Here is a 24,657-nt window from a genome sequence, read left to right as displayed (position 1 = left end):
GTTTGGTGGTTCTGTCATTTTATCCTTAGTGTTGGGATGCAAAACAAAACTTCGACTTACACACTTCTCACTGTCCCTGTAAGAACAAGTCTTGACTTTCTATGTTTTAATTCTAGCTTCTTTGACAAGTTTGCGTATGATAGAATGAATACAAATACTGTCAGATACTGGCAGTCTTCTTTAACCTAACAGAATACTGGCATGATACAATTCCCTCTGGTTTATGCCCTCAAGAAAACAATCTCCACACTTTCAAGATCCTCGTCAGCAATTTCTAAGTCAGTTAGCAACCAGTAATTACATTCATGCACTCAGTGCAGTCATTGACTGCCCACTCAATGCCACGTGAATATATTTACAGGGGTACCAAACTACTCTTACTCAGAGATAAACAAGGTTATAGTACTAATTCTCTAATAGTACTAATAGTTAAATTCTTAGCCCTATTTACAGCAACTGCTGCAACAATTAACATAATGGAGAAATTACTTCAAAGTAATTTCCTAATGTGTTTTTAGTGCAGTCAGGTCTGGCTGTTTCTGGATAAAAAACAACTATGAAAATAGTTATGAAGGAGAGACTTAAGGAGGGCACAGAGACTGCATTGTACCTGAAACAGGCTATTGCTTGATTGTGACAGAGCTCATCTAGTAAATCCATCAGACGCCCACCACAATGTTGCAGGGATTGAAATGTCTCTCATGAGGAGAAGCTGAGAGCCAGGACTGTTTAGTCCAGTGATGGAAGGTTCAGGGATATCTCTGCTGTTGGTGTGCAAATATCTGAATGGAGGGCACAAAAGAATATGCAACCAGGCTCTTTTCAGTGGTGCTAAATGACAGAGCAAGAAGCAGTGAGCACAAACATTTTTCACTCTGAGGGACCAAGCGCTGACAGGAGGAGATTGCCAAGAGAGGCTGTGCTGACTCCAACCTTGGAAATGTTGGGATTCTGTCTGGACATGTGGACATTGTCCTAAGCAATTCCTTGGATGACCTTCAGGTCCCTCCCAACCACAGTTGTTCTGTGATTCTGTGAACAGAGTTAATATGGTAGTAATCTTATTAAGAAATAGGCAGTTTCAGCTTCAATTAAAAAAAATGAGCTTCTGAAAGGCCAAATAGAGTACTGGTATTCTTCCCGACCCTCCCATCTCCACTGTGTACTGAAGGAAAGGCTTCTTGTATCAAGGTGAATTCTTATTAATGTGTTATCAAATCAGCCTTTGATACTCATTAAGGCTGAATTGCAAAGTTGTTTTAGTCTTAAATGCTTGTGTTCAAAGAATATGAAAATATCAAAACTTTTCAAATTCAACTTCCCAGTAGTTACTACTATAAACTAGAATTTTTGACTGATTATTTTTTTATGCCAAGAGTCCCAAAGCAGCTGGTCCTTTCACAGAGCAATTTGATACTTGAGAACTGTGATTTTTCCATGTACTTTTAATCTTACAGTGCTAAACCATCGTTTTTAAGAAGTATTTTGTTCCTAATATATTTGGAGGAGAGGCATTATCTAAACATAAATCATCTTTATTCATTGTTCTGTGTTTCCTTTTAGGTAGAAACTAAGTACAGAGGAAGTTACTGTAGGACTGAGATTCGGCCTTCCTGTACAATGCATACAGCTTTCAGAGTAAAAGCCATGGACTGGGGTGGAACATAAAGTAGTGCTTACAAAGGTCTTTTGCTTTTAATGCCACACAACACTTTACAAGACCACCACAAGCCTCACTGAGTAGGATTTAGGCAATTTAAATTTATTTTTGAACTCATAAATTTAGGTTAATTTTTTTAAACTCACTTAGGTTGGGGGGTTGGGTTATGTTTTGTTTTTTGGGATTTTTAAAATTAGTTATGGTGTTTTGTAACATAATTCTTGCACATACATGCCTTACCACACTGTCAAATACACAAAATGAACTTAAAATGCATTTGGTTTTGGTTCCAGAAATAGTGAAAACTAAGCTAATTGAACATGTGTAAAATCAGCAGGTCCTTTAAAGTGTACAAGTACAAAATTTCGTAACTCTCTAGGAATTTGTTTTTTCCAGAGAAGGCTGGGATCTGGGTAATCCACAAGGACTTCCAGGTCAGTGCCATCCAAACTGAACCTCTACCCATGATCCAGGGCACTGTCTTGTCCATATCAGGGCTTGTTCAGTTCAGCAAAACAGGAGGGTGCTCATTCTGCAACTTGAGCAACAGCAACTTGATCAAGGTGCCGTGATATAAAAAAGTGCTACCATTTTAATCACAAGAATGAATCCCCAAGAGGGCTCTGCCCTACTGCATTTCTTACTGTTCAGAAGCATTTTCTATTAAAGATGAATTTAAGACATGCAGTATCTTCCTTACTAGAAAAGTTACTAGACATTTTTCTTTCAATTTTATATATCTACATCTAGACATTAAAAGTAACTTTTTTTAAAAAATTTCAAAAGTAGCTAGAGCAGTGCCTGAAATGCTAGTAAGCCAGGCTGTTTGCAAGGATGTGCAATCCAACAACATGTTACTAGTACCAAAGAATATGCTGATTTGCACCTCAATTCTTGTCACCTGAAGTTGGATATTTAGTTAGTCATTTAACTTGATATTACCTTTTTCAGACCAGGCTACTCATAGCCATAATGACCTGGATCTAGACGCCTAGGTTCATGTTTGTCCTTCTGGTGAAGTATTTCATTACAGAGCAAACATTGGGCTAGTGGGTTTACCAGCCTTTTAAATCTAGCCACATGTGGATGAGGGGCCTAGCATAAAGAACAAAGGTTTTTAAAGATAATTGATTATCTCCTTTTCAGCATAGTGCACAAGAACATATCCATTAAAATGTTGAGTTCAGCTGGATGTTTCTTCATCAAAATTCTTCAAAGACAAATTAATACTTTTCCACTTCTGAAAATCCATTTGTGTCCCAGTTTCAACATTCTAGTACAAAGCTTTTGATTTTGATCATGGTAGATTGTCAAATGTCTTGTACTTCACTGTGATCCCCCAGTCATGCTGGCACTCAGTATTTTGGCAATGCATCTTGCTTTTTTCTCAAAACCATCAAACTGAAACTGGTTTCCTGTGGGGCTTTGTTATATAACGCTCCTTGAATGCGTCACCTAGGACAGTGTGATGAGATTCCTGAAACAACACACGCAAGAAACAATATAAGAAACAACATTCCTCGTTTTTCTTGTAATTTCCCTTCCCTTCTTAAGTACTCTCCCTTTTAAGGCACTTGCTATCATTCAGGAGGCTCACCTTACAGCCTCTTTGGCTCATTGCTCTTTTTTTTTTCCCCTGCTCATGGAATACCTGGTAGTAGCAGGACCCAGGCCTGGGCTTATCAAAACAAAAAAAAAATAAAAATTACTGTGTATCCCCAGTAATATATTTACAATATTTGCACTTAGTTAGCTTTTAAAAAACTGTCTTTGCAGTTTGAGCCATGTCCATGAAATTAAGAGAGTAATTCAGACAATGGACAAGTTTGAAAGGACGTTCGTGGTAGAAAAAATCATCCTAACAAACTGAAAGAGCTACAGTTGTTGTTTATAACATATATAAGATTAAAGAAATTAACAGCCTTATTGAAAGCATATTTACAATCTGAGCTTGAGTCTGAAAATGATAGATCCTCCTGAAAAAGCAGTTGTAGGGATTATTTTAACAACGGAGGAGTTATTTGCAGAGTACTAAGCAAAACCACTTACTGAAGAGTTTTCTGTATTCTGGATCTATTTGCCCAGGTCTAGGTGATAAAGCAGGAGCACAAAATATAGTAAAAGTCAGAGGCCCTTTTTAGATAGCCCTTGTTTTGTCAAAGAAAGATAACTAAGTTTTCACAAAGCCAAGCTATTCCAGCTTCTTGCAGAGGAGTAGTGAGCACCATCTACATTCCAAAAACAGCTGGTAAAAAACAAACAAAAATTTGGCAAGGGCCTGAAGGCAGACACAGTAATGCTCAGTTGTGGCCTGAAGCCCTTATCACATTGCAAACTGCACTTTTCAGAGCAGCACAATAGAAGTAGCTTCAAAAGAACAAAGGCAGAACTATAAAGGATCAAAATGCTCAGAAAAGGCTCCTTCCATGATCATCACTTTCCATGTGTAAGAGTATTGCCTTTTGTCTACAGAATAAATTTTCATGTTCAGAAAGAGTACAATAAAAATGTCCCTAGTATATACATAGAAGCAATGTGAACTACACCTACAGAATGGAAAACAAATAGTATCAAAGAACTGTAGGGCTTTTCTTGTGAAACCATGGTTTACCTTGCTTTTCAAAACTCAAACTGACCTGTAAGACAAGCAGTTGTAAGCTGATCCAGTACTTTGTGTAGATAGCTTTCAGTCAAACAATTGTGGCGAATTCTAAACAGCAGAGACTTCCATCTGATGCTAATCAGAAAGTAAATATCCAGCAGTAACTCTAGAAGGTCATGTAGTGAAGACTAGGGGTTTTCAACAAAATTCATCAGAAAGGCTTCAGGAAAACTGAAGTGATTCCTACCATATCCCATATTTGCACACTGGGACAATGTCAACTCATATCGTATCATAGTACAGAAGTAGTCACAACGGTTCCGTGGCTTACGATTACTAGGAATTTATTTTCCTCCATTTGCACAAAAAAAAACTTCCACACTGATAAACAATGCACTTAGTTCAATAATGCTGACTTCCCTGGTGGTCATGGATGTAGGCTCCTGAACAGAAACATACCTTTATAATTCTGATGTCATCTGTACTGCAGACATACGCTTTGCATTTTCCACACAAAAGGTTTTTTTTCCCTTCCACTACTTTATGTTTTGTTTCTTTCTTCCTGGAATCTCGCAGTATCTTTTCCTTAATTTGCAGCTGATGTATCTTTAATAAGTAAATAAAAATCAAGATATTATGAATGAAGCCCCAATGTCAGCCTAAACATGACTTTAGGCATGTAACATCTGGAACCTATTACCTAAAGCCCACAAACAAAACATACCTTCTTCTGGCAACTCATACCAAGAAAGAACAGGGTACATTTGTCAATTTAGAATGCATAGCTAGAATGAGACTGTGTGATGGACAGCATTTACTGTTTGTTCCTCCCCCCCCCTCTAGTTCCCAGCCCCTCTGAACTTAAGGCTAGTATGTCAGTGTGAACACTTAAGTCATGTGAGACCCTTCAGCACAATTAACACTGCTGCTCTGGGAATCTCATGGTTTGGAAAGAAAGTTACAGAGACCACACAAACTGCAGGCAAAGAAAGAAGCCTGGAGCTGAGAACCAAATGATAGAAATGGAATCCTCTGAGAAGAAGCAGGAGCAACCACACCAAGCCTTGGAGGTGGGAGAAGAAATGTCACAGAGGCCAGAGGGCTTTTGTTGCACAGCTCAATCTCTGAAAGCTTGTCTGGAAACACAGGATGACCTGTGAGTCCAAGGGGGTATGGGAGAACTATGTACAAGCTTTTTCATTAGTAGTGCCTGCCACTGGCTTATTCCAGACTTTCCTGAGCCATGGGGATACCAGCTACCAGCTCTATTTAACTCCAGTCACTCCCACTCTCTGGGCCCAGCCATCCAGCCATTTTTTACCCAGCAAAGAGTGCACCCAGCCAAGTCAAGAACAGCCAGTTTCTGCAGTAGAGTGCTGTGGGAAATGGTCACAAGGTCCTTACCAAAGTTCAAACAGACACCAACCACAACCTTCCCCACATCCATTACACAGGTCACATTGTCACAGAAGAAAATCAAGCTGCTCAGGCAGGAACTGCCTTTGATAACTCATCCCAGGTGGGCCTGATCCCTAGTTATCCTGTATGTGATGGGTAATAGCACTCAAGATGATCTGCTCCATAACATTCCTTGGAACTGAGGTCAGACTGACAGGGCTGTAGTTACTCAGATCCTTCTGATCCTTCTTGTAGATGGGTGGTGACACTGACCAACCTCCAGTCACCTGGAACCTCCTTGTTTATCCAGGACTGCTAATAAGTGCTGCAAAGTGGATTGATGAGCTTTTCCACCAGCTCCCTCACTACCCGTGGGTGGATCCCATCTGTCCCCTAAACCTGTGTGTGTGGCAGTGGTGTAGCAGGTCACTAAGCAGTTCCTTTTGGATTACAGGGCCTTCATCCTGCTCCCTATCTCTCTTCCAGCTCAGGAAGCTGGATATCCTAGGAAAACCACTCTTACAGAGGCAAACAAGGCATTAAGAGCCTTGGTAGCTTCTCTTCATCTGTGTCACTATGTTTCCCTCCATATCCAATAAAGAACAGGGATTTCTCCTTAGCCCTTGGTGGTGGTCCATATGAATATCCAGTTGGGTTTTGGCCCTCCTGATTTTCAGCTGCAAAACATCACAATATCTCTGTACACTGTGCCCAAGATGGCCTCCTCTCTCACATCTCATTTCATAAGCAACAGGTCATAAATTCTACTCACACTCAAGTTTTTTGCAGTTACTGTACAGTTGACATTCATAAACTGGCAGTACTCACTATCCCTTCTCTGCTGACCTAGCCCTTGACAGAAATCAACTGCAATGAATGCTTCCCTTAGATTATCACTTGGCCCCACATAAAGCCTTAGTAGGTGAATGCTGATATAGATTATGCCTTTAAAATCTGAGTATGAAAACTGCACAAATCACAAACCCTTCTTGTAAATGTTGTTTCATCCCAGTTCTGTAACTTTTCAATAGCTGCATTCATTTCTTCCTTGTAACGGTTTAGTTTTTCATTCTCAACCACTTCTGTTTTGCTTGTCACAAGGATGCACTTGCTGTCTCTTGCTCTTCCACGACCTATGTAGCAACACAGTTATGCTCTTTAGTTACTTTTAACAACATGCAAAAGTGACAGGGCTGCCATTAGACTATTAAAGGCCTGCCTTCTGTATGGCTGCTTTTGTTTGCAATGTTCAGATAATGATGCTACTGAAGAGCATTCTTCAATAACAAACAGAACAAGATGCCCCCTTCTAGGTATCCTCATGGATATACCCTAGCCAGTAATGTATTGCCTGCCTCTGTGGCCTCTCTGTGTTGAGTTCAGGCATGCCTTAAAAGAAAATTTTTGTGCAGCATCTTGCTGCCTTCTTGTCATGGGGGAAAAAAAAAGAGAGAGAGAGAGAGAAAAGTTCATCTCAGTCTTACTTAATAGTTTTCAGCCCTGCTAACTGGTGTCTTAAAAAACCCCAAAACCCCTATATCACAAAAACCTAAGGAACTGGAAAATAGTGCTCACAGGAACACACAACAACAGCAAGCACCTTCTCTTCTACCTGATTATGCCTACTGCCTCCCTGTTCATTAAAGCTGTGACACAGGCAAACCTAGAACTACAGGGATCTCATACCAGTTTAGAAGTATTTCAGTTATAAAAACTGTTCACATGTTCTTTTGATCTACTCCACAAAAATCACGATTGTATGTGGTTTAAAACTGACACAACCTCTTTGTTTTGCACCTTTAATGGCTTTTCAATAATAAACACTATCTTTTAATCCATAAAAGTCAATTCTAGGCCAATTATTTTATTACGAAACACAGATAAGAAGATCACAACACAAAACCCCTGAAAGTAGAGTGCAGTGTAAGTACAATGGAAATCACTTCATATTAAATTATGATGTTAACTGCTTGGGAAATAGGATAAAATATTGCACATGCATCCAAAAGAGTAGGCAGTTTTACGCCATTGAGGAATGTGAAGCAGAAATCAGTATTTAGTGTGGCTTTTCATTTCCCTCTACTGGCCATACAAATTTATGGCCAAAGTCATGACAGACTTCTCTGGACAAGCAGGGAAGACAGAAACAGGGTGTCTTTCTTTTGGTCTTAAATATTAGAGATCTGCACAGGCAAAGGCCTTATGTACCTGGGAGCAGCTGGGTTGGTAATAAACCACTGGGCTGGGGAAGGCCTTCAGAAGCCAAGGTAATACAAGAAATGCCATTGCAGCAGTCCATTGTAAATTGTCACAGAATGATTTGTAATATTTCTAACAACAGTTCTTCTAGTCATAGTTCTGCTTAAATGTATAGTTGTCTGCTTGAGGTATCAGTCATCAACAGTTCAATAACCTTAGCAGCATGGCTAATTTGCATGGCAAAAGAACAGTCAAACAACATAAAGGACTTGGCGCTGTGAACAAATTTATCACGTCCTATCCTTCACTTGACTTTACTCTAAGGCACAGAAGAACAACAGCAAGGCATGCACATATTACTACAGTACAATTAGATACAGATAATTTCCAATGTACAATTAGTAGCATTTCATGTCCATTTCTAGGTCAAAACAGGTTTCTATAGTAATAGCTCTGAAATTCCATACCTCTGACTTGGATCATTTTGGTGACATTACCGAAGTATTCATAGAGAACCACAAGGTTGCACTCACTAATATCAATGCCTTCATCAGCAACAGATGTAGCAATTAGCAGTCTGATGTCTTTGTCATTTCTGAATGCATCCAATACACCCTTCTGCATTGGCAGGGTCATACCTACAGTACCGAGAAATTGTGTCAGGAAAAAAACACTGAAGAGCTCCTTGAGCAAGATACCCACATTTGCTTTAACTTAAGTGATTAGGAATTAGTACATCCTTTTGATTTGGAAAACGACTTCAAGTTTATAGACTTTAAGATATACAGCTGGGTGTATACCCACTAACCCAGACTCCTGTTGATGAGTCACAGGAATTACTGACCTGTGAAACCACTTTAGATATAACACCCAGCTGATCTTTAATATCAGAGACACCATGCAGCTTAGTTAGTTAAAACCCAAGCTAACTCCTAACTTAAGCCATAGATAATTCATTTCAGCTGTAATTTTTATTCTATCTTAAAATGTCTTTCTGCCATCAAGCACAAAATAAGAGGGGGCTCTATAAAAGTAACAGAGATGAGAATTATTCACATGAAGCTATGATAGTGAAGTTTCTAAACTGCTTTTGAACCAGCAGAAGAATCCTGCAGGAAAGTATCACTGACAGTGTTAAGGCTGCTTTAACCAAATGTTCTGGACAGAAAAGGCAACCATCTCCTTAAGATCCATTCAAGGTCTTCCCAGTAAAGAATGCAACTGCAAACCTGCATGACCTTCCTCTGTTTAAGGGCACAGAAGATGAACACAGGAAAAGCAGAACAGTTTTAGCAGCATAGCCACCACTGGTTTAGCATACATCAGTGCAAGTCTGCATACCTGTTTTATGATCTTTTCTTCCTTTACCCATCACATCTGTCTTTATGTGGCTAAGTACAGGGTTTGCTTCTATCCACTTCTTCAAAGCCTGGAGAGCAAATGACGGAGTTAGATTCCCTGTCCAGATGAAATGCTAGTTTGAGATAGGTAGATCTTTCCTATGCTTGCCTAGTCAATTAATACTTCCACAAGGACCCAAAAGCAGACAAGGTGTAACTTGTGTGTCAGGAGGGAATATTTTTAATAGGTGACAAAGCAAGGATCACACCATGATGCCAGATTAAACCATGCCAGACTTACTTCCCTATTTCCTACTCCTGCAACTTAAAGGGTGGTTAGAGAGCAAGCAGCCTTTCACTGCTAAAAAGTTTGCGTTTTTCTCTTAAACTAATAGAACACTGAATGCTACATACCTCTGGCATCAAAGAAAAGTAGTTGCTATTTACAAATGGGACTTCTGCTACACAGTGACAGCACATTCAAACTTTAAAGAGCACATTCAAAGTGCTCTTAAAGAAGAACAAATTCAGCCAAGCTACTACAGGCTTTCAAATCTACAATGGAAAACTGCCAGCAGATGCTTCTCGTTGTCAGTTTGGACTTCAGGCTGCTTTTTCTGGTTTGCAATTCATCCAGCATGTATGGATGGAAAGGATAAAAAGGAAGGCTGCGTCATTCAGCTGACAAATCTGTTCACAGTAGACAGAGACTGCTGATATTTGCAGTAAATGTTTTAAACTACTCATGCTAACAATTAGCAGCATATTAACTTCAAGCACAAACCTCTTCTGGGAGCAAGGTACTATAAGGAGAACAAAAGCACCATCCAGCCTAGATCCTTGGTCATAGGCTAGTATGAAATAGACCAGTGGTAAGAGTCATCCAGAGAACATCTGCTGCACAAAGGCTTTCCTTTTTCTTGATCAAAAACAGGTGCTAGGGCACAGACCTTCTTTAAGTCTATAGGAATTGTCTGAGAAATGTGTAAATACCTTCTCATGTGCAGTTAGTAATAAAGTAGAGCTGCTGATTCATAACACCACTACCTTAAAGCCAAAACCCTTAAGACACATCTTGTTGTAAATGACTTTAGGCCCAAAATAAAAATTTGATGGCTTAATGATCAACTACGACATGTAGTTAGATGTCATGAAGGACACCATACCTGTATTGTAGTTTTCAAAAAAAGATAAAAACCCCTCACTCATCCTGCCTCAGAGCATCAGGGCTTAGGTAGACAGTAAAATAAACTAGAAAGATCAAATACATGCACATTTTTCTATTTCAGCTGAAAATGGGAAGGGTGATAGATGAGACATTTATTTTTCCACTTCCCATTTTAGAAGTTTTAAAAACAAATGTCATACAGCTACTAAGGCTCTTGTCTTGGCAAAGAGAATAGTGCGAGTCTCTGGGTTATAGCGGTATGCTTCGTCCAGGATGCAAGTGAGCTCTTCCAATTTTGGATTCTCATTTGACTCATCTTTTGAAAGGGCAGTCAGCTCTTGTTCTTTCTCTGAAAGAAAAAAATACGGTTTCCTGGAAAATTTACCTTTTTTAATGCAGAGAGCAGAATTCCCACACAACCTACTTTCAAACGCACACACATCCTCTTTAGCCTTTTTTTTTTCCTATTCCATTCTTTCAGATGGAAATCTGCGGGTTAAATGCAACAAAATCCCCAAGAAAAAAACCAAAATTATGATTATCTCATATTTGGTAGCAAACTGACATGAGAACTTATGTCATACACTGTGTATCAAAAGATAGCAATGAAAAAACCCTCAGCTCTTGTGTAATTTCTTCCTAGAAAACAACTGACACTCAAGGGCAGATAGCCCAGTGATTTAAAACTGCAGTCAATACTGCAACACCAGACTACAGGCTGGAATATAGCCCTCTGCTAACTAAATCAGAAGTCAGAGAGCATAACCTCTAATTCCCAATAAGAAGGGTACAAGGGCCACCTGCTTCTCCCCAGAAGACTGGGACTGGCCAGGAGGCTAGGCAGTACACTGAGCAGTGTATGTTGGCTTATCTAATGCTACTAGCATGCATGATTGTAGACTATCCCCCTAATTGTGAGGCACAGCCATAAGGGCACCGTTGCCTTATCTCCAAGCCAGGCATATAGGAACTTACTACAGCATCAGGCACAATTATTGCTACTTTATCAGCTTATGCACTAAAAGTTTACAGTCCCAGAAATTTAGTCCCCCTCACCTGTCGTAACACTGTACTTGCACCCATGCAGTCACTATATCTTCTGGAAAGTGCAGGAAAAACAACTGCACTTACCCTGAAGACTTGGACCATCCTACCATAAATTCTCAAGATACTGTGGGAAATACCTTGAAATTTCTCCGTCAGTTGCTTCTCTAACTCTGTATATGGTCCATTTTTTACATTTGTGAAAATTCATTTAGGTAAGCCAAGCATCTTCAATGCGAGCATCTTCACTGATAATGAGAGCATCGTTGAATTTCTGCTTGGAAAGAGACACACGCATTTAGGCATCATTTTCCACAGGGTGGGATGAACACAAATTGTATTTAGCTAGATTAAGTGTTGCAAACCTGTGCTGTTCTTCCATTTCCATGACAACACAAGCACTACAAAGTCTCCTCTGCACTAATCTGTCCCTGGTGAGTAAGATAGAGATATCTCTTACCTTATGCTTTAGCCCATGTCAACTTGTCACTTAGTGGAGAGGCAAGTACAGTGACAGGACCCATGGAAACAGCCTGAAGCTGAGGCAGGGGAGGTTTAGACTGGATTATCAGGAAAAGGCTTTTCACCCAGAGCATGGCTGGGCACTGAACAGGCTCCCCAGGGAAGTGGTCCCAGCACCAGCCTCAGACAGAGCTCAAGAAGTGCTTGGACAATGCTCTTGGGCTTATGGTGAGGATGTCCTCTGCAGGGACAGGAGCTGGACTCAATGGTCCTTGGGGGTCCCTTCCAACTCTGCGTATATTCTACGATTCTAAATAGAACAAGTGGTTCAAAATCTGCTTCTAGGTGAACGTATCTGTATCAGAAGGAACAGAATGACTCTACCTCTGCATGGAAGGAAAGAGGAAACAGACTTACCCGCAGATGTTCAGTACAAATGAAATGTCTCTGCAAATATTGCTCTCTTTCTCCTTATCTTCCAGTTGCAACAGTCTGCATTTCCTCTGAGTGGAAACTATCCAGTGTTCATATCTCTGTGTTCCAAAGTAATTCTTGTTGATTTGGGAGATGTTATCTATTTAAGGAGAGAAAAAAATAATTGTTCATCTAGAATAACAAATAAAAAGCATTAGTTAGAGGATAACAGATTTCCCACTAATATTGGCTCTTAAAAGCCTATGCAAAAGAACAGTTTTTTGATGCAATCAGAGAACCACTAAGGCAGGAAGGCACCTGTAGAGGTCTTTAGTTAAACCCTCTGCTCAAAGCAGATGACATAAAGCAGGTCACTCAGTTCAAATGGGCTTTCAGTTCAAATACTTCCACGGACAGAAAAGCTACTTCCATTAATGCAAGATGAACTGTCATGCAAAAAAGCTTCGAAAGTGTTTGCTTAATGTAATGTGCATTTTCAAAATGTCTTTGTTCTTTGATCAGGCATCTTGGGTTTTGGACTGTTTTGTTGGATCTTTTTTGGTGGCGTGGGGTTTTAATTCTCTTTTCCAGCCCCAGAATATAGTCCACTCTCAAATATCTGGGAAGTTGAGGGCAGGGGAGAAATATAGAACTGAGGTAAGCAGGTTTAAGGCATTGCAGTCAGTGTGCAAAAACCAGTCTAAGCACAGACAACATCCTTTAATCCCGAGCTGGAGAGACCAAGGCTGATCCTGAACGCATCCATTAATCTCTGCTTTGTACTCCCTTCTGCTCTCCATTTTTTAATAAAAGCCACTTACTGGACACTACTTAGGAACTCTGCAAAAGCAGAAAAGATGAATTTATTTCTGAAGGGTTATAAAATAATCTCATGATCACGAGACCCGTTTTCTTTTCACAATCATGCATCTCTTCTCTTCAAACCTTCCCACTGGAGTAGTTCCTGAAACTGGAACCCTACTGACAATTGTTTCCTTTCTTGGGCAGCCATATCCTCTCTCCAGTGATGTTCATGTTGCACAGATCCTATTCTGAAACATTACCTCAAAGGTTTGTTAAAGGAAAATAATGGAGACCTGGTAAACAGTGGAAATAGAAGTATCCAGAAGCCTAAGGAGGACAGAATGGTGACCAGCAAAGGTGGCCAGGGCAATCCTAGAAATAACTCTGAGTGCAGCTCACTGACCAGAGAAAACGCAAGAAGCGTCACAGCAGCAAGCATGAAAATTAACTTTTGTGATAAGGAAAAAATGACAACATTCAGACTAATACCACTGTGATGTTTCTTATTTTTCTAACAGTGACACATTGGGTGTGAAGGATTTAGAGAAATGTTTAAACAAGGACATACAGGTATCTCTCATCAATGAAATCCAGCCCACTGCATTTTGAATGCAAGCCCTTTTGTTTCAGATTCTTTAAATTCAGTAGGATTTGACAGTGTGAAAAGCACACTGTTTTTAGCTGCATGTAACAGGCTAAAATTCCAGCAAAAATGTTTATGATTGACAAACTAATCAGGTATAACAAGAAATAGTTAATCTCCTATCTGTGATCTCTTATTTAGAAAATATTGGTTAAATGCAACTAAAAATGAAGGAGAAAGGAAGTGAAAAAAACACGTCTGTTCTATAGAGCAGCTATAAGGATTCACACTTGATTTAATCAAATACTGGACTACAGTATAGGCGAATTACAGAATCTTACCCACTGAGTAAGTCCTCTTCATCAACACCTCTGTCTCAGACATCAGACCTGAGATAATGTCTGCAAAGTGATTCCGAGCTTGCATTTTAACCCATCTGATATCTAGAGAAGAGAAATGTAAGTCAGTGCACTGAGTAAGTAAAACATTTCTTCGGGAAGCACAGAACCAATTCTTGTCCAGAAGAATGCTACACATGGTGCTCCATACAATCTTTATCAAGTTTATTCTTAATGAGCACTGCAGATGCACTGAAAAAGTAGTCCCCAATTGTTACTGGCAAACTGAATAAAAACTAGAGATGGTGCATCTAGAGCAAAGAAAAATATGCCCAAGTGGGCACTGCCTTACTGCAGGAGATTGCAAGCCTAAACTTCTTTTAAGCTAGCAGGAAGCCAAGCCCCAGCTCAGTTTTAAGCTTTTACCTTAATCTAAAAAAAAAGGGGGGATTTGGTAGCTGCCATTATCATGGTGCTTTGCAACTCACGGGAAAATAAAAAGGAAGTGTGCTTACGTGTTTCTGGCTTGTTTCCAAACCTCTGCAGGTCTTGTTTGTTCTCTCTGACAGTGGATATGGTCTGTATGTCAAGGTAGGAGCAGAGGGTACAGATGTGCTCTACAGTTTCATTAGTGCTCTTGGCATTACCGACTCCAACAGAAGCAGTTAAACCTACAATCTAAGCACACACATGAATAGCAGTGGTCACTTCTGTGTCACATATAGAGTAAAACCAGAAGATATTGTTACCAGTCACAAAATCACTTCAACCAGTCACTTCAAAAACATGGAGACAATACAGGCAGCAGAAGTAAAAAAAAGGCACAAAATCCTAAAACCAACACTGTAACACTCATGCTCTCTTCAAGGCACTCGGAGTATTTAACCTTAAAATAAACTATCCAGCCACTTAAATCTATGACGAGCTGTATTTGTCAGTGCTTATCATACACAGGAAGAGCAAACTCACACTCACACCCAACCCTTTGCATTCATTCAGAGATGTCTTCTCAGCTGGATGAAAACCTCATGCCAGCAGTGGTGGTGGCCCTATTTTATTGGGAAGAAAACAGCAACAGAGAGGTAACAAAGATTACTAAATTACATGCTTTTTCCCAGTTCAGCTCTTCCATTTGCTCCCAAGTACTTCAGTCTTTGCCATGCTTGATCCATCTTTCTTGGCAGCTGCAGGCAAAGATCTAACACGGGAAAAAAGCCTGGAAGTGTCCAAGAATGAAAACTATTCCAGATGCTACCGTTTCCATTTGCAGCTGTTGTTAACGGAACTGAAACTTTGTGAACTGGATCAGCACAAAAGGCAAGACTTTGTCCTGACTGCATTGCAAAACACTTTGCTCTAATGTATCCACCAATGATGGGCTGGGCCTTACCTGAGGCAGCTGGTTTGCAGAGGAGTCAAATTTCTGATCCAGGTATCTGGCCATCAACACATTGTAAGGGTGGTTGCCTGTAGTGTTGTGGCACTCATCAATATCATCAGAGTGAAGATGGAGAGGGAGCTAAGGATGCCTTTCTCCATGCTATTCACAAGAATCTGGGGTGTTAGCACAATGATGTCACTGTCCTGTATAACATTTTCTACAGACATATTTGCAACTGTTTCACCACAAATTCCTTCAACAGAGTATCTGAAAAGAAGATGCAAAGAACAGGGAAAAAAGGATATCTTGCAGGACAAGAAAAGCTAGAAAAGCTGGGCTTTTCAGGGAGCTTGAAAGTCATTTACTAAGTTTCAAATGTCAAAGAGTTGGAGCTGGCAGTTTGACCACAGAAGCTGAGAAAAAAAAAGCTGAGGGTGAATAACTGGATTTTCAACTACCATTAACGAAATATATCATACTTGAGGATGATTAACTTGTATGTTCAAGCCGCATTTGTCAGTTCACATGTAACATCCCTTTTGTCTATATATCTGGCATCATCTGTGACTGTTTCTGCCCAGCAGCCTCCTTTTCCCATAGCTATAAGCATACATGGATGTTTAGTTACCAGGTCCCTCAAAATCTCAAGATATAGGTTGTTAATGCCCCTCTAAACCATTTCCAGTCCTGAGAGGTGAACTGTCATTTTCTGACAAGGAATTGTAACAACAAAGAAGTTTGGGTCCTTCCATTTCGAAAAGAGAGACTCTGAGAATGGCAAGAGGAATCCCACTGCTACTGCCAGGAACTGCCTCAGCTTTGGAAGCAGGTGTGAAAGGTGTCTCAAAAGAGACGCACCTCACCCTTTAAGTACAGAAACACTTTTGCCATTTCCACTTATATGCACCAAGTGCTTAAACTCTCCAAAACCAGACTTCAGATTCTCCAAACAAGTCTGCTACAGCAATGCTATTCTTGCAGATACACATCATCCTGATATTACTGTCTAACACTCTTGTTCACCAGTACACCCATTACATCTCGCCCTACCCACAGCTGACTTACAGGGCAGTTTATTTTTTCTAGAGGAAGCCACCATGTAGAATTATGCTTACCCACTTCTTTCAAAATGCTGCCTGAATACATTTTTCTGTTGCTCATACACTGGCACTTTGGTTGCAAGGAAGACAACTTTTGCCTTTCGTCCTGAGGGAACGTTTTGCAAATGATGTTCACAAATCAGAAGTGCCACAAAGTTTTTCCAGATCCTTCAAACAAAAACACGAAAGGTAAAGGACTAGTATGAAAGGTGCATCTGTAAGCTTGTCTCATCTGAATGCCTTGCAACGAAGAGGACCCAACAATGGTGCTGTTTCTCTTCCAGACTTGAACATATCTGCAACAGATTTGAACACAAGCATGTTGCTTACTCAGTCTCTCTCACAGTCTCAGTCTATAAAAGCAATTAAGGGGATTAAAATCCATTTGCAGTTGTATTTGAATTCTTTGAAATCACTGTTTTTCACAGTGATTTCAGACAGTGAGTCTGTTTTTCACTCTCAGCATGTGCTCCTATATCAAATCAGACCATGTATAGACACAGGCCCTTTCAGCTTCCATCCTCTCCCATGCAGCCTTGCTCCTCTCCCACTTGTTTTCCTTTGGCCCTCAGGCTCGCTGTGCAGGCTCTCCAGAGCTCTTCTCTGCCCCTGCCTCCCTTATCCCACTTGGCTCTCCAGGGCTCAGGGAATATTAGGCTGTCTGGATGTTGTAGGCACTGCAGTAGAGAAGAGAGGGGACCTCCGGCTAACTCACCCCTCACCCTATTTTTCCTTCAACTTGCAAGACAAATTTCTTAAATATCTGCAAAGATTAGTGACTGGCTTTAACTGAAGATCTACACTGAGGAGTGGAAAGCAGAAGTCAGCATGGAAATGAATGCTGAATGTGCTGAATACAAGCACTGATGTGCCAACAGACACATCTGTCTTGCCAGCTTCTGTGCTGTTCATGGTTATTAATTGCAGGGTAATCTGGATCTATTGCAAGGAGGACAGCTTTGAAATAAATGCTGAAGAAGTCTGATTCAACCTTTACCATTCCCTATCCTTCACAGCCATACATGCAAGAGAATTTTTCTAAGAAATGTCTGTCTCCTTACCTGTGGGAGCACAAATCAATGTGTTTTTCCCATCAATAGCAGGCTGTGCAAGCTCAATCTGGTAGCTCCGAGCCTTCTTTTGTCCATAAACAGATGAAGACTCATAGACACTTTCTAGAATAAAACAATGTTTTTGTGAAGAGTGTTGCAATAAAAATAAAATAAAAAAAAACATTGTGCCCCATATAGTTGCTATCTAAAATGATAAAGGTAGAAGAGTCCTTGCAGTCTACACAGAACATTCTCTAACAGACAAACCTTTTAACAGGACAGATGCACCAAACAAGAATTTTATGTGAGTCTGATGGCACACCTTTGTTACCCCACAGCCGTAATTCATAAAATGAACTTATTTCAAGGTTTTGACTGACAATGCTCATTTCAACTGCTCTTTTTTCAACTCAGAAAGACAATACAAGGGATTATTTTTCCCCAAATACATGGACAGGATTTATTTTAGCCTTCTGCTCTACAGACTTTTGAAGTTACTCTCTTAAACGGTGGTCTTGTCAGAGTGTTTGGACTTATGAAACAGGAAGCAGAAACTACTGGTGAGCAAAATTTGCCACGACAGCCACTGCACAGATCCTTTGCAGTCGCATTCAGTTCTCTAAGCTGGTCAGTATCAGGTCATGTGTGAAGTATATCAGAGAAGAGGTGCATAAACAACAGGTTAATGTTTCGGGACCTTTTTTGATAATGTGTCGACAGAACAACTTTTCACTAGAAATGTGATAATTAGGTGCAAGCCCTAACATTTGCAGTGACCAGCATGAGATCCTTTAAACATTAAAACAGAAGACAGCTAAACCAAGTCAGAAATTTGTACAATTGCTCAGTACCTTCCATTGTGGCACACTACGTGTGTGTCTTTCAGGAATCTAAGGAAACAGAAAATACCAACCACAAACTTAAGTTCTTGAGACTTACCTGAAACTGAAGAGAAATTTTCACTGAGATTGTCATATTCTGCTTCTTCAGAAAATGTCATCATGGTTTCAAAGTGATTCTCAGAGGCATCTGTCATTTCACCATCAACATCTTTGCCATTATCTGTATAAGTGGAAAAAAAGGCATGTTACTGATCCTTGTGACTTTGAAACATATTTGCTGTGATGACAAAGTGAAGGAGTTGGCTGCTGGAAGAAAAAAAACTGCATAAAATGATGCTGCACACAGGCTCCTTTTCAAGGAAGATGGATAGCACTGAGAATCTTGGTTTTAGAAGAACACAATGCATGTGTAACAACTTCCAAAAAACAAAGGAGACAATAAGATTGAGAGGCAAGTTTATCCTGTGTGTTTAGCAAAAAGAAGTCACTGTGTAACACGGACATTAACCACAAGCATGAAAAGTCTTAGGAATTCAAAGAAGCTTTGTAAATTCAAGATTCAGCTCTCACTTTGTCCCCATCTTCTGAAAGAACCTAGAAATTGTAAGAATATCTCTATTCTTTGTATTACTCAATGATCAAAAGAGAAATTTTCTTTGGTGTTATAATTAATAGTTTCGCAAAGAACTGTCCCTGGGCTGTACATGAAGACTCTCTTTGCAAACAGAACATATGATCACAAAGCACTGCGCTTGGAGTGGGAGAAGGAGCACATCTGCACATCAATCCAGCTCCAGAAAGCACACAATACCTGCAATTAATTTCTGGTACTGACTCTTATTAACTGCCAGCAGTAAATGTTTACAGTATGGACAATATTTCTCCAGTAGGCTGACTTTGGCTTTGCTGAATTGCATGCTGGAGGAAGCTGCCCCAAAAGTGATAACTTCACCTTAAAAAATGTAACTGTTAACAAATAATATGTATACCACCAGCTACATAAAATAATATCCATATATACATGGATACTCAATATTAATGTACATATATGTATTATCTTATGTATTGTTTTACCTATATTTTAATAAATTTATTAATTATGTATACAAACTTATGCATATATAATAATTAATTACCCAGGTAAGAAATTACATTCTTTGACTGTAGTAATAGAAAAATTTCCAAGTAAGAAATATTGTTTAGGGAACCACTTAAATATAGCTTATCCCTGTTGCTAACTAAAAAAAATCCAATTCAAACAAGCACCTAAGGAGACAGCAACGTAGATATGAAGATATACAGTCCAGTTTATCTAAAATCACTTTCTTAATAGCAAAATAATGTATTCTTCTATAAATTCTTCTATGTTGCAGGCTACTTATACAAGATTTTTTCAGGGAGGAAAAGGTAAATTCAATGACAAAGCAAAATCTTACAAGAGACTATTCTGCACTTACACAAAATATGAGCATAATAATTTGGTAAGGACTGCTTATTGATTTCTCATAGAAAAGGCACATTATCTGCCCTGGGGATCATAGAATGTATCGCTCTCTAGACTATCACATTATTAACATATATCAGAAAATATTGCATCTATCAAAACTCAAGCAACCAAAAGATGGCAAAGGTTGAATAAAGAAGGGAAGGAAGAAGATCACTATCTGGCTATTTTTATGCCTTCAGAGCCTGCGCTGCCTGATTCTCCTTACCAAGAAAAGGTACCATGCCTAACGATTTGGGAGGAAAAACAGCCAAAAACTAACTTCTGCCTGTTTGAAGGGTAGTGCTTGTATTTATTATATATAAAAGACATTTAAAATAAATTTTTAAACTTTTTCTTTTTAAACCACAAAGTAGTCTGACAGTATCCTTCTAAATCAGTCTGATTCTCTTGAAAAAAAGATTACTGTCTGGTACAAGACGGGAAAAGAGTATCATAAAAACAATTCACATTTTACCTTCTCTTATATTCCACAGTTCACTTGCATTGTAATATCCTGCATTATCCAATGCTAGCTGAAGACTTTTGGGCCAGTTTTCCTTATCTGAGCGACAGAGGCATTCAATGAGTTTAGTTATCCCAGCTGCTTTGCTTCTGTATTCACTGATCTGCACACACAACAAACAGAAACTGCTGTAGGTTCGAGCAATCAAATCTACTGTTCTTTGCTTAGTAGAATTTAATACATCTGATGTTCAGTTGAAAACTGCATTTCCTTCTCAGTGAATAAAGCTTTACAGTAAGATTCAGCCATTTACCCACTACAGCTTCAATTCTGCCAGAGTAGTTATACAGTTAACTTAGCCATACTATAACAATAGGCAGGCTGTTTGTCTGAATATTTGTAAATGGTGTGAAACGTCACAGAGCTATTCTGTCAATTTCTGTCTGGCAAGATCCTTGTAATAAACTCTGTCTGCCATAAACCTCTGAGGCTTTCCATTTCAGAATAGGAAAAAAATAATATCAAAAAATTATGGCAGTCCTGTGGCCAGCCATCGTCCTCACCCACCTGTCACACAGGCACTGATTCATCCCACAAGTGATGCAGCCAGCATTTCTCTGAAGAAAAACTAGACAAATACCAAGATTTTACCATACCTGCAAGATCTCATCACACTCCCTCTCTATTAAGCATGTGTTTAGTATGGCATGATTGCTACAGGATCAATTTCTAGCATTGTTGCTTCTATCCGCTTCAACAGCTGCCTGTGCAGCTCCAGTTTTTCCAGTTTGCTGAAGTCCCAGTTTTCAATTGCTTCTGCCAGTCCAGTGTAACCTTTCAGAAAGAGACAAATCATTACTGTGAATTCAATCTTCAGCTAGACTAGTAGGAACAAGCTGAAAAACTTTTCTCAGCTGAGAAAATTAAATTATTTTGTGCTGTAAACGATAAAATCTAGGTGATCTGTAGAGGCACTCCATGGACGGCAGGGACAAGAACTCTGCAGACTTGAGATAGGCTAGAAACACGTGTTTTATTGCAAGGGTCGTGGGTAAAGAGGGCTGCTTTCAGCCACCAGCCTCGCTGAAGGGAAGCCCCAAAGAGGGAGAGAGAAGATGGGGGTATGAGTGAGGGAGGTAAGAAGAGTGCCAGGGTCAGGGCGGGAGGAGAGAGGAGGTAGAAGAAGCGAGGGAGAGAGCGGGCAAGAGAAGGGGCAAGAGAACGGCCCGAAGAGGCAAGAAAGAAAAAAGGGGTGAGAAGAGAAGAGGCAAAGAGGTAGTGGTAACAGGTAAGAGAGTAGGAGGTAAGAGCTCAGGAGCACGGAAAAAAGCAGGGAAAAAGAGAGTGGTGAGAGGAGAGGGAGCAAGAGAGCGAGGACCTTGTTACAACACACCATATCTCCTTTTGTGATGAATATTCTAATTGTACAGGACCAACCAGCGCAAGATACAAAACCTACAAACTTTGCATGCAGCCTACGAGAAATACTAAATTTCCATATCATCCTATATTCTAAACTCTAAAGACTACTCTCTTCTTATCTACTTTTTCCTTGATGCCTTGGCAGGGTGGAGAGGGGCTGCATTCTTAGGATCCTTTGTTTTCTGTCCTTCAGCCTATCTCCAGCTGTCTTCCGCCTGCCATGCCTACATCTCAAAGCTGGCCTTCATTTCTATTTCACTCATAGATTTTATATCTCCAGTATTTCTTACCAGACAATCATATCCATAGGCCCTTCCTGTCCCATCTTTCCAACAGTGAGCCACATACAATTTCTATCTAGTAAGTAACTATTTTCCTTCATAGCACTTGTATGTCTAATATGAAAAGTCCTATACTAGAAGAGCGGTACCTGCAAAAAGAAAAAGAGCCACACTATGTCACAGGTCACATCACCCAAGCAACTATATCCACTCCTGTCTTTCAATCATATAATCCTTGGAATTCTTCCATTCCATTATATTCTTCCACAGGATTCCCAGAGCAAGGACACTACTCAGAATCAAGATGCTTTGGTGACCTTTTCTTTTATTTACCAGCATTTTATATTTTACTCTTGTCCTTGGCTCCACTCTCCTTCAAAAATCCCTACTGTACTGGATTCAAACCAGTCCCTGACTGAAAGCAGTTCAGACACCTGCAACCTAGACAGTCGTCAAACAGCTGAAAAAACTGTCCTGGAACAGACACTGTCAGGGAAGCGTATTTTTAAGGACTTGTGTATTTGCTGTGTAGGCTTCTGAAGCGGAAAAAAGCAGATTGGGGTCCCAGAGGAACTTGTAGGCAAAACAGAAGGAATACGCCTAACGTTCTTATTTCCATTTAGAAGAACAGGAGAGTTGTGTGGATACTCACCACCATAATGTCTTTAGTCTAAGTATTACTTATTCCTGCATCTGTCAAAAAGAAGAGTAATCCTATATTCTATTCTCCGGCCCAATTAAAAAGTACTTAGGATTGCACTTTGAAATAGCAGGCTAACTGTCTCAAATTTTTGCTGAAGATATGCCAAACTGAACACTACTAGGAATTCAAAGCAGATAGTTCTGAAATTCAGAATCAGGATTATCACAGACTGTTAAAAGGTTGCTCTGGACCTAGTACTTGCTTTAAGGGACAAATGGGCTACATCCAAGTGATAAGAAATTTTGTAATATTTGTTCACTGAGATAATTACTCACAATTAATGGTGAGGGAATGAAAACAAAAGCAGTTTATGGCATGAGATTGTGGGGTTCAACATATCTAATAATCACCAACAAGAATCTGATACATGTACGGAAGGAAGCTGGCAGATGCTGCTAGTTTTATATCTCCACGACCACTTCTGTTCCATTTCATAAAGGAAATTGGATCAGGAACTTACACATCAAGTAGTTACAGCTACAGTGGAACAATCATCCTTATAAACTACTAATGATTAATTACTTCTTGAAAGTAAGTAACCATTAATTACTTGGAAGTAACTACATTCAGAAGACCTTCAATGCCACTGAGTAATCTTTAAAATTTTTTTTAAAAGTCATTTCAGACTGTTGTTGAGTGAAGTTATCCCACCCTACTAGTCAGTGCCCATGCACCTCCTGAAACCCATTTGGCTTTCTGTTTCAGAGGATATAGCCTCCTTTCACCGTATTTGGTGAGAACAATGAATGTCTTGTTTCTCCTTTAAAGGCTCTGAGACAGACAAGCCTCCTGTCAATGAGGCTTTCTCCATCCTCACAATTGTTCCCGCTGCTTCACCTCCCAACAGGCTTACTCCCAGACTCTGTCAGCTTGCCTTTTCCTACGGCATCTGCCCTGGGGTGACAGGACCGGCAGCCGAATCCCAGGGCCGACGGAGCGCCCCTGCGGGTCCCGGGATGGCCGGGCGGCTCTGCCCAGCCCCCGCAGAGCGCGGGGAGCAGCGGACAAAACCCCGCCCGGGAATGGCACCCACCTGCTGCAACCAGGGCATCCAGGAAGCCACGGAGCCAGCCCTCCGCCTCCAGCAGCAGCACGGTATCCAGGAACAGCGCGGCGGCCGCCGTCACCCCCTTCTCCTCCTCCTTTCGGACCCTCTCCTTCACCTCTAGCGAGAAGCCAGCACAGGCAGTGAGGGGACCGGACAGGGGCAAGGGCAGGGGCGGGGGGCAGCGCCGCTGCCGGCTCTCACCGTCGGACAGCCAGTCCGTCATGTTGCTGAGGATGTACACGGGGTTCAGGATCCCCTCGATGTACCGCCTGTAGCACTGCAGGTTCCGCTTCTCCTCCGCCGTCATGGCTGCGCCCCGCCGGCGGCGCGCCCGACTCCGCTCCCGCGGGCCCAGCCGCGGCACGGGGAGGGCTGCCCGGGAGAGTGCGGGAGCCGCCCCCAAGCAGGGAGCGATGGGAAAAAGAAACTTCCATCCAGCTGAAGAATAGAAACTGAAAGCGGTTTAGGTGGGGAGCGGTGCGTTACGCTTGCATCTGTCCTTAGCAAAATAAAAAGGGGACCGCCGCCCCCACCCCAACTAGTCATATGCACATGCATACGGTTGAAAGGTGTAACCAGCCCGTTTTTGCGGCTGTCAGAGTGAAAAAGCACAGCGAAGAAGTAGAAGTAAAAGCATCGGCCTACATTCTCTTCCCTCTTGTCCCCAGAAAAACATGGACGAGCTTTTATGGGCTGTATCCTGATGTGGTGGTCTTCTGGTGTGTTTGTTGTTGTTTTGTGGTGTTGGTTTTGTGGGGTTTTGTTTGTTTGGTTGGTTGGTTGGTTGGTGTTATTTTTAAGATAGAGGCCCTTCTAAAAGCTGCTAGAAAATGGATCAGGTAGGTGAACGTCGAAGGAGAAGCCTCA

General features: G+C 40.7%; 1 protein-coding gene across 1 annotated transcript; it reads right to left on the bottom strand.

Moving 5' to 3' along the window:
- Positions 1-1,505: 1,505 nt before the first annotated feature.
- RIGI (RNA sensor RIG-I) lies at positions 1,506-24,125 on the bottom strand. Its single transcript, XM_066339023.1, is given in 23 exon segments — positions 1,506-2,850; positions 2,853-3,137; positions 4,722-4,868; positions 6,645-6,793; positions 8,327-8,497; positions 9,201-9,288; positions 10,568-10,716; positions 11,552-11,616; positions 11,618-11,685; positions 12,291-12,316; positions 12,319-12,447; positions 14,016-14,117; positions 14,528-14,690; positions 15,403-15,503; positions 15,506-15,660; positions 16,509-16,656; positions 17,549-17,668; positions 18,485-18,607; positions 20,349-20,499; positions 20,993-21,036; positions 21,039-21,170; positions 23,776-23,907; positions 23,992-24,125. Coding segments are annotated over 23 exon segments (2,775 nt in total). The 5' UTR covers positions 24,098-24,125; the 3' UTR covers positions 1,506-2,829.
- Between the last annotated feature and the right edge of the window lie 532 nt (positions 24,126-24,657).

Source organism: Sylvia atricapilla, chromosome Z (assembly GCF_009819655.1).
Source record: "Sylvia atricapilla isolate bSylAtr1 chromosome Z, bSylAtr1.pri, whole genome shotgun sequence".
Lineage (NCBI taxonomy): Eukaryota > Metazoa > Chordata > Aves > Passeriformes > Sylviidae > Sylvia > Sylvia atricapilla.
This window is presented reverse-complemented; position numbering and strand designations above follow the sequence as displayed.